Source organism: Poeciliopsis prolifica, unplaced genomic scaffold, assembly GCF_027474105.1.
Source record: "Poeciliopsis prolifica strain line A6 unplaced genomic scaffold, Auburn_PproV2 SCAFFOLD110, whole genome shotgun sequence".
NCBI classification, from domain to species: Eukaryota; Metazoa; Chordata; class Actinopteri; order Cyprinodontiformes; family Poeciliidae; genus Poeciliopsis; species Poeciliopsis prolifica.
The window spans coordinates 772,779-783,294 of NW_026562485.1; the positions used below are offsets into that span (position 1 = coordinate 772,779).

General features: G+C 52.9%; 1 protein-coding gene across 1 annotated transcript; it reads right to left on the bottom strand.

Moving 5' to 3' along the window:
* Positions 1–585: 585 nt before the first annotated feature.
* On the bottom strand, positions 586–10,256 carry LOC129354447 (uncharacterized). Its single transcript, XM_055023909.1, has 16 exons — positions 10,049–10,256; positions 8,060–8,248; positions 7,515–7,989; positions 6,844–6,905; positions 6,711–6,757; positions 5,453–5,527; positions 5,293–5,340; positions 5,083–5,220; positions 4,888–5,007; positions 4,627–4,809; positions 4,466–4,551; positions 4,084–4,315; positions 3,851–4,009; positions 1,556–1,658; positions 904–1,146; positions 586–680 (listed from the first exon to the last, which is right to left on the bottom strand). The coding sequence occupies exons 2-16, from the start codon at positions 8,136–8,138 to the stop codon at positions 586–588; spliced, it is 2,145 nt and encodes a 714-aa protein (XP_054879884.1). The 5' UTR covers positions 8,139–8,248; positions 10,049–10,256.
* Between the last annotated feature and the right edge of the window lie 260 nt (positions 10,257–10,516).

A 10,516-nucleotide genomic window follows, 5' to 3' on the forward strand; every position in this document is an offset into this window, starting at 1 on the left:
AGCTGTTCTCCAGCGTCACCATAGCAACCACAGCGACAGGATGACCTGCAGCTCCGGATCAGAACAAGTGCCTCGTTTGTTTCCTGTATTCTGTCCGCCATGCTCCTCCATGATGCCCACTGGCCACGCCCACTCACACTCACACAGATTTTCTATCAAATAAAGTCCAAGGAAACATTCTGCAATGTGGCTGTTCGTCATTAAACGGTTAAATCCTTACGCTGGCCAGTGACTGTAGCTTTAAGAACCACTGAACGGTCTGCTACCATGGCAACAACATCTTTAAAGGGCCAGCAGCAGCAGAATGTAAAGGTAAAGCTACCAGCTAAGACGTTGCTAAAACATTAGCTTTAAATCTCATTAAATTTAGATAATACGCAGCACAACTTATTAGGAAGACCTTTTTCAAACTGTTTAGTCCAGAGGGCCACAGAAATAATTACATTGGGCCAAATTTGGGCCGCAGGCCTCGAGTTTGACACAGTGTGAAGAAATAACAGTATACTCCTTAACTCATTTATGTAAATGATTAAGCTGAGAGAACAGCGACTTCAACAATCTGTTTCTGCTTCAATTTTCTCAGTATCACAGAACCACCAGCAGAGGGCAGGAGGGCCCTAATGGTTCCCTGCTGGGCCTCTGATAGTTCCCTAATGGTTCCCTGGCAGGGATCCACTCTCCTTCAGGAAGCAAAGACAGCACACTGGCACGTTTCTGAAAAACTCTTTATAAACGTATCAAAAGTAGAAACATCTCTTTAGGCCCACAGAAACATTCAGAGGAAAACAGCAGGAAACACCCAGCAGTACCGGACCGGACCGGACCGGAGCGGATTCAGTTCTGATTAACGGTTCAGTAGTAAAACCTGAGGTAGAAACGTTTGGAGCTGCTGGACTCCATTACCCAGAAGCCCCAGCTCAACATGGTGAGGCACTTTAACAAGACTGAAACTCCTCCACCATTGCTCCATCTTCATCTTCACCCTCCTCTTCCTCCTCCTCTTCCAGCACGGCAAGCAGGTGTGGAAGGGCGAGTCACCAGCAGGTGGCAGTCTGGGGAGCGGAGCGGCAGCTGACGGGACGCCGCCTGAACCCTGCAGCCACGGCAGACGGCGAGTCGCTCCAGATCCAGCAGCAGAGACACCAACTGAGACACACACACAGACACAGCTGTTAGCATCATTAGCATCCTGCAGCTAACAGAGTGACCCCTGACCCCAGGTGAAGCAGATGCCCCCTATTGGCATGTTAGAATTCAGGTGGAGATATTTTGATTTTATGAAGACCGGCACCGGGCCTGAATGACCAGAGGGGGCGCTGTTCCCCTCGATATCAGCCTGCAGGAGCTGCTTCTGCTGGACAGTTCTTCACTGTTGCCCTCTGCTGGTCAGGAGGAGTAGTGCTGCGGACTTGATGCTCTGCCAGAGGAAACTAATCTCTGATCCATAACTTGGACGGGTTCGGGTCAGAACGAGATCAGGAAGAGGCGGAGCCAAACCATAGGCCCCACCCAACATGCTGTTACCTGGCTCAGGTGAGCAACTCTGTGTGCGCACTCTCTGTAGAGGCGGTGGCCGTCGGGCAGAAGGCGGGACCGCACGCTGACCCGGAAGCTGCGATCCGTTTGGACGTGACGATGGCGTCCCTCATGGAGGACAGCTGGAGACGTGAGGAGAGATTGAGGAGAGACGTGAGGAGAGAAGTGAGGAGAGACGTGAGGAGAGACGTGAGGAGAGAAGTTAGGAGAGACGTGAGGAGACACGTGAGGAGAGAAGTTAGGAGAGAAGTTAGGAGAGAAGTGAGGAGAGACGTGAGGAGAGAGTTAGGAGAGAAGTGAGAGACGTTAGGAGAGACGTGAGGAGAGAAGTGAGGATAGACGTGAGGAGAGACGTGAGGAGAGACGTGAGAGAGAAGTTAGGAGAGAAGTTAGGAGAGACGTGAGGAGAGAAGTTAGGAGAGAAGTTAGGAGAGACGTGAGGAGAGAAGTTAGGAGAGACGTGAGGAGAGAAGTTAGGAGAGACGGAGGAGAGAAGTTAGGAGAGACGTGAGGAGAGACGTTAGGAGAGACGTGAGGAGAGAAGTGAGGAGAGACGTGAGGAGAGACGTGAGGAGAGAAGTTAGGAGAGACGTGAGGAGAGAAGTTAGGAGAGACGTGAGGAGAGAAAGTTAGAGAGACTGAGGAGAGAAGTTAGGAGACGTTGAGGAGAGACGTGAGGAGAGACGTGAGGAGAGACGTGAGGAGAGACTGAGGAGAGAAGTTAGGAGAGACGTGAGGAGAGACGTTAGGAGAGACGTGAGGAGAGAAGTGAGGAGAAGTGAGGAGAGACGTTAGGAGACGTGAGGAGAGAAGTTAGGAGACGTGAGGAGAGACGTGAGGAGAGACGTGAGGAGAGAAGTGAGGAGAGACGTGAGGAGAGACGTGAGGAGAGAAGTTAGGAGAGACGTGAGGAGAGAAGTTAGAGACGTGAGGAGAGAAGTTAGGAGAGACGTGAGGAGAGAAGTTAGGAGATGATGTGAGGAGAGAAGTTAGGAGAGACGTGAGGAGAGAAGTGAGGAGAGATGTTGAGGAGAGAAGTTAGGAGACGTGAGGAGAGAAGTTAGGAGAGATGTGAGGAGAGAAGTTAGGAGAGACGTGAGGAGAGAAGTTAGGAGAGATGTGAGGAGAGAAGTTAGGAGAGACGTGAGGAGAGAAGTTAGGAGAGATGTGAGGAGAGAAGTTAGGAGAGACGTGAGGAGAGAAGTTAGGAGAGACGTGAGGAGAGAAGTGAGGAGAGACGTGAGGAGAGAAGTGAGGAGAGACGTGAGGAGAGAAGTTAGGAGAGAAGTTAGGAGAGACGTGAGGAGAGAAGTGAGGAGAGACGTGAGGAGAGAAGTTAGGAGAGAAGTTAGGAGAGACGTGAGGAGAGAAGTTAGGAGAGACGTTAGGAGAGAAGTGAGGAGAGACGTGAGGAGAGAAGTTAGGAGACGTGAGGAGAGACGTGAGGAGAGACGTGAGGAGAGACGTGAGGAGAGACGTGAGGAGAGAAGTTAGGAGAGAAGTGAGGAGAGACGTTAGGAGAGAAGTTAGGAGAGACGTGAGGAGAAGTTAGGAGAGACGTGAGGAGAGAAGTTAGGAGAGACGTGAGGAGAGAAGTGAGGAGAGACGTGAGGAGAGAAGTTAGGAGAGACGTGAGGAGAGAAGTTAGGAGAGACGTGAGGAGAGAAGTGAGGAGAGACGTGAGGAGAGAAGTTAGGAGAGACGTGAGGAGAGACGTAGGAGAGACGTGAGGAGAGAAGTGAGGAGACGTGAGGAGAGAAGTTAGGAGAGAAGTTAGGAGAGACGTGAGGAGAGAAGTTAGGAGAGACGTGAGGAGAGAAGTTAGGAGAGACGTGAGGAGAGAAGTTAGGAGAGACGTGAGGAGACGTTAGGAGAGACGTGAGGAGAGAAGTGAGGAGAGACGTGAGGAGAGAAGTTAGGAGAGACGTGAGGAGAGAAGTGAGGAGAGACGTGAGGAGAGAAGTTAGGAGAGACGTGAGGAGAGACGTTAGGAGAGACGTGAGGAGAGAAGTGAGGAGAGAAGTTAGGAGAGAAGTTAGGAGAGACGTTAGGAGAGACGTTAGGAGAGACGTGAGGAGAGAAGTGAGGAGAGAAGTTAGGAGAGAAGTGAGGAGAGACGTGAGGAGAGACGTTAGGAGAGACGTGAGGAGAGAAGTTAGGAGAGAAGTTAGGAGAGACGTGAGGAGAGAAGTTAGGAGAGACGTGAGGAGAGAAGTTAGGAGAGACGTGAGGAGAGACGTTAGGAGAGACGTGAGGAGAGAAGTTAGGAGAGACGTGAGGAGAGATGTGAGGAGAGTCGGCGGCAGCAACCTACCCTGCAGCACTGCAGCAGCTGCAGCTCCGGTCCTGCAGCCATCACGGCGACCCAATGCGCCGGCAGCACCGTCCTCCTCAGCGCCTTCAGCAGACGGAACAAGGCCCGCCCCCCTGCGTGGCTGGCTCCGCCCCCAAACAGGAGGAACCCCTGCGGTTCCTGGAAGCAGAGGGGAACGGTTTAGTGGTCGGACCGGCCCGGTTTCATCAGCAGATGACGGTGGCTCCACCGACCAACGATATAAAGTCCGGCCGACTGCAGGTGATGTCAGCAGTGATGTCAGCAGTGATGTCAGCGGTGATGTCAGAGCTTCCCGGTGATGATGTCATTACGTTCTGGTCGGACTCGGGGTCCAGCAGCTCCACCTCCACTTCGTAGAACTTGCCCTCCTCAGACGTCCCGGTCCAAGCTCCGCCTCCCTGCCGTAAAGCTCGATGCTGACTGGCTGCTCCTCCTCCTTCGCCTCTGGCGATTGGATGGCAGCAAGGTGAGGCAGAGGAGGAGGGATGAAGGTGAGGCCTGTGGAGACTTGGAGGATGGATCCGTCCTGGAGACAGAGAGACGCTCAGATGACTGCTACCATGGAAACGGTGAGCGGTCAGCAGCTAGCCCTACCTGAGGCAACAGGCCAGACAACAGGAGAGGGCGGAGTCAGAGAGGACAGCGGAGGACAGGTGGGCGCGGTCCAGGGTCAGGTTCCACTGGGACAGAGGTCAGGACGACCAGGTCAGGACCACCGGTCAGGACCACCGGGTCAGAGGACAGGAAGTCTATACCTGCAGGTGAGTCCCAGTCGGAGTTGAACTGGTCCCACTGGTTCCAGTGAACTGGTGACAGTGGGACAATGGCGTCTCCTCTTCCTCGCTCTTCATCAGCGGACCGATCCAGCCGTTCCGGGTCTCGGAGGCTCCGCCCCTCTTCCTCTTCCTCCTCTTCATCCACATCCTCTTCCTCATCTCCTGAACACAAACCAACTCAGAGATCCGGACGAACCGAGCCGCGGGTCGGAACCGCAGTGGAAACCGGCAGACCCCTACCTCTCGCCTTCCTGCCGTCGTCTCGTGTCTCCAGCGGCGGACGCCGTCCTGCCAGGTGCCCGGACAGACCGTGTCGTCTCCGGGTCGGGTCTCTTGCTTGGTCGGCTGTTTCTGGGCGTTCTGAGGACAAAGCAGAGGGAGGTTTGGTTCTATGCAGAGACCCGGCTCTGGTTCCGGTTCCGGTACTGGACTCACCAGCAGCAGGCAGCGCCGCCTCACACACTTCTGCTTCATGCGGGACGGACCGCCGAACTTCCTCATGTCGCGGCAGAACGTGCAAACGCCGCAGTTCTCCCTCAGACACGCAGGGCAGCTCCGACAGGCCTGGCGGCGCTGCAGCACAAAACGGCGCAAACGGCATTATGCAGCGGCACAAAACGGCATCATGCCATTGATCCTCCTCACCATCTTCTGTCTTGATGCTGACGTCTCGTCTCTCTTCTTGTCCTTCATCTAATCAGCCAATCACAGGGCAGCAGCCGGTCACATGGTGGGCACAGGAGATTCTATTGGTCACGCTGCTTAAAAGATGGTCACATGACTTCCAGATGACCCTATGCCTCACCTGAACTTTCTCATCATCCTCCACTTCCTCGTCTGTAACAGATCCAGTCCTGAGGACCCACTGATCACCTGTCACCTGGAACAGAGACACACACTGAGCCTCACACACACTGAGCCTCACACACACACACACTGAGCCTCACACACACACACTGAGCCTCACACACACACACACACACACACTGAGCCTCACACACACACACACACACACACACTGAGCCTCACACACACACACACACACACTGAGCCTCACACACACACACACACACTGAGCCTCACACACACACACACTGAGCCTCACACACACACACACTGAGCCTCACACACACACACCACACACTGAGCCTCACACACACACACACACACACACTGAGCCTCACACACACACACACTGAGCCTCACACACACACACACACTGAGCCTCACACACACACACACACACACACTGAGCCTCACACACACACACACTGAGCCTCACACACACACACACACTGAGCCTCACACACACACACACACTGAGCCTCACACACACACTGAGCCTCACACACACACACACACTGAGCCTCACACACACACACACTGAGCCTCACACACACACACACACACACTGAGCCTCACACACACACACACACACACTGAGCCTCACACACACACACACACTGAGCCTCACACACACACACACACACACACTGAGCCTCACACACACACACACACACACACTGAGCCTCACACACACACACACACACACTGAGCCTCACACACACACACACACACACACTGAGCCTCACACACACACTGAGCCTCACACACACACTGAGCCTCACACACACACACACACACTGAGCCTCACACACACACACACACACTGAGCCTCACACACACACACACACACACTGAGCCTCACACACACACACACACACACTGAGCCTCACACACACACACACACACACTGAGCCTCACACACACACACACACACTGAGCCTCACACACACACACACACACACACACTGAGCCTCACACACACACACACACACACACACTGAGCCTCACACACACACTGAGCCTCACACACACACTGAGCCTCACACACACTGAGCCTCACACACACACACACACACACACACACTGAGCCTCACACACACACTGAGCCTCACACACACACTGAGCCTCACACACACACACACACACACACACTGAGCCTCACACACACACACACACACACACACACTGAGCCTCACACACACACACTCAGCCCTTACCTTCCTCAGCACCACACTCGGCACGTTCTTCTTCTTCTTCTTCTTCTCTGGAATCAGAAACAAGCAAAGAGGAAGAGTCAGCCTGTTATCCGGTCTCCATGGTAACAGTCAGACGGGAGCACAGGTGACTTACCTGCAGGTGAGCAGCGGCCGTCTCCGTCTCTTTTTGACCAGCTGGACAATGGGGACGGCGGCCTGCAAGAGACACTGAGGTCAAAGGTCAGGCGACGGAGGGGAGAACAGCATCTGTTCTCTGGTCCAGAAGGACCGACCAGAACCAGAACCAGAACCAGAACTGCTGTGTTTCCTCTCACTGCCCTCTGGTGATGCATTCAGGAGTCACCTTTATCTCCATTGATGATTTATTGACTTAAAATCAGTTCCAATCGATTAACAACCGCTTTTCAGTGCTGTAGTTTAGTCGGCGTCCAGCAGAGGGCGCTGTCGCTCATCCTCAAGCAGACCCAGAAAAAAAGATGGCGGCCATAGCAGTTGTCCGGTGTGGATCCAGAACGTTCTTAAGTTAACGAGTCGCTATGACAGAAACACGGAACCGTTACAGCACGATGAGAACCACTGGCACCAATCATCACGGCCCGTTCGGGCCGGTTCCAGCCGGTTCTGGCAGTTTGATCACTAAAAGCTTCAACAGCCTCTGTTCATTTCTCAACCTGCTTTGTTATGTTTTATGAATGTGAAAAGTTTAGTCAGTATTTAATGTCCAGCATCATGGCTAGAAAAATAATGCACAGAAAAACAAACATGGAGTTTGTAGCCTTGAGAGAAAGCTCCTCCCACTCTTACCTGTCCTCCAGTGATTGGCTGCTGCTCTCAGGTGTATTGAAGCCCATGCAGTAGGTGTGGTCGCTCTGCGGCGGCTCACCCAGGGCGGCACCATCATCTGGGTGGGCGGGGTCGGAGGGCGGCTCCAGGCGTTGCTTCAGTCGCAGTAGGCTCTGGGGTTTCCCAGGGTCATCTTCAGGGGCGTTCACCTCCACCTTCTTGACAAAGTCTCGGGTTCCGGCGCCGCCGTTCTCCAGGTCCAGCGGCTCCATCCAGTCCCAGCCGGACCGCAGGTCACGTGACCTGACCCGCTGGCTCCGCCTCCTCTCTGCACCGCCCCGCCGCCAGAGCCGCAGCGTCTCCGCAGGAAGCCTGAGAAGGACGACCGAGCAGCGCCGGCGGTCCGGGAACTGTCGCCTCCAGCACTGTTCCATCGTCATGGCGTCCGGCGGCTGAACCATGGCCGGTTCAGGATCCTCACCACGTCCTGCTTCCTCTGCACAAACAACCGATTCAACCATCAGCTGATCATCACACACACACACACCTGCCGCTGTCCGTCTCACCTGCTACTTCAAGCCCCGCCCCTAAGCTCAGCTCGTCCAATTGCTCCATCTTAGGATGAGGCGGCCCCTCTGCTACCATGGCCAATCGGGATGAGTCCTGCGGTTCAGGGCGTGGCCTCAGAGTCCATGCTTGGTTGTTAACATGAGCCAATCAGCTGATGAGCTGCAAATCATCAATCTACGGTGGCCCTGAGGTGCAAAACACAACAACATTAAGGAAAACACAACGGAAGAGGTAGGTCCCAGTGGGAGACCTAAGAAGTCGCTGATTGGACGACAGGTCGTTTTACTTTTGAACCGGAAGTTCTGCTGGAGTGCTTCGTTTGAATGAGAACCTAAGGAAGCGGGAATACAGTCACTTCGCCATGTATTGCCCGAACTGTGGAAAGGAGCTGGTTGAGCCGTCACCAAACTTTTGCAGTAATTGTGGCAAGAGGCTTCAAGAAACTTGTATGGAGGATACTCCACAATGTTCAAGTAAGTTAAAAAGCATAAAGGAAGATTCATATTTCTTATGGATGTAGTAACTTGCTAACACTAGTGGTCTCCAGACCGTGTCCACTGTCATTTAGTTCAGTGGCGGAGCCAGAGGGGTGGCCGGGGTGGCACTTGCCACCACCAACAGGCCCCTGGCCCCCCCTACTGCCACCCCACTGGAAATGGTCATTTTAAAATAAAATACTTATGAGATCGGCAAAGATTTGCCAGGAAAAGTGTAATTTCCGACTGTCCCTGAAGGCAGCCCGATGCCCGACGCTGTTCATTGGTTAAACTGACATGTTGGTTCCTGCTTGATCCAAAACACATCAACGGCTTTAGAGTTACACCGTCAGGAGTTTTGCAGGTATTTCCAACATTTTACCGCTCAGCAGTAACCGCTGTTACCTTCCTAATGAGAGGCGGCTCTTGTCATACATTTCTAAAAAGAAACAAAATGGTTGTGTACCGCTGCATAGTGCCTGGTTTATTATATTAGCCATGCTAGTGCTGGTAGATCGTGTTTTAGACAGATTCTTTTAACATGTTTTAGTGACATGCTGCCCTCTAATGTTTTATTTCTCCCAGCTCTTCTTGAAATGTGTGGTAAGAATATGAGAAAAACCTTTAATAATAATGACTGAAATGTAAGTAGGCTATGTCATATGAATGCTTTGAATTATAACCTCACTAGTTATATTAATTAATTTTGATTAATGTATTTTTAATTTAGTATTTTAGTTAGCTACAGAAAACTAAAAACTATAGTTTAAATAATAGTTAAAATAGTGTCTCTGCCAAACAGTCATAGAGTCTAAATACCAGGCTCTTATTTTGTGTTTTGGTTAATGTTGTTGTGTTTTGCACCTCAGGGCCACCGTATCAATCAATAGACTGATCAAAACACCTGGAGGAGAAACAAACATGTCAGAGAAGAAGAAGTGCTGTCGTGCAACTCGGAGCCTCCAGGTGGCGCTGGGTTAACTCAAGCCCACAGCATGCCGGAGCCTCCACCGTGCTCTGCAGCTGGCCTCTGGTTGGTTGTCATGGTAAGCCGAACTTCTGGAGGAGCTGACAGTTTGGACCAGAGATCAGAACCGGAAACGTCTCGCTCCTTCAGGATCTCATTCTGGATCCAGAAAACCATCCCAGGATTCCCGCAAAGCATTTTGGGACTTGCAGTCCGCTGATGGACCGTGCAGCTGTTGGACCTTGCAGACTGAACCTGCAGCCAAGCAGAACCCAGAAACCACCCGAGACGGACCGAACCTCACGCTGCACGCGCTCTACCTGTTGCTCAATGGCGTGCACGCGCTTAGACCCGCGTAAGCACGCGCGCGGCCCCGGAGCAGACATGTTTCGCCCCTCGGCGGCGGCGTGGGGCTCCTGCTGCGGCCCCAGGAGCTCCCGGTTCCGGCCCGCTGTGCCCTGCAGGTCCGGTCCGACCTGCTCGGGACCGGGACCGGATAAAGCCCCGAACCAGAAGGAATAAACGGCTTTAACTGGACTCACCGCTCCGAGACCCTCAGCTGCTCCTCCTCTACTCCGCTGCTGCCTTCAGGGCTGTCGGAATCCACAGACTCCAGCCCAGTCTTTAACTGCATCCGGTCTGAAGCTGAACGCACGAGCTCACCAATCAGTGCAGAGATTACAAACCGTCATCTCTTTGGTTAACGTTCAGTTGAACCTGAGGAACGTTTAATCCATAAAACTATTCTTCTTATCTTTCCGAGGCGCCCCTGAAAGCAGCACCCCGTGGCGCTCATGCCCCGCCTCTGAGCATGCGCACTGGGGTCTGCGAATCAATCAGGCTAATCGGTTTGTTGAAAGTTTGTTGGATGGAGGAGGAGCTTCTGCGGAACCACCAGAACCATCCGAACAGAACGTTCCAGGTCCTGGAATAAGAACCGTGAACTGTTCTGGAAGTATGGATTCATTCAAAACGAATCGATAATCAAATAATTATTTATAGAGGAAAAA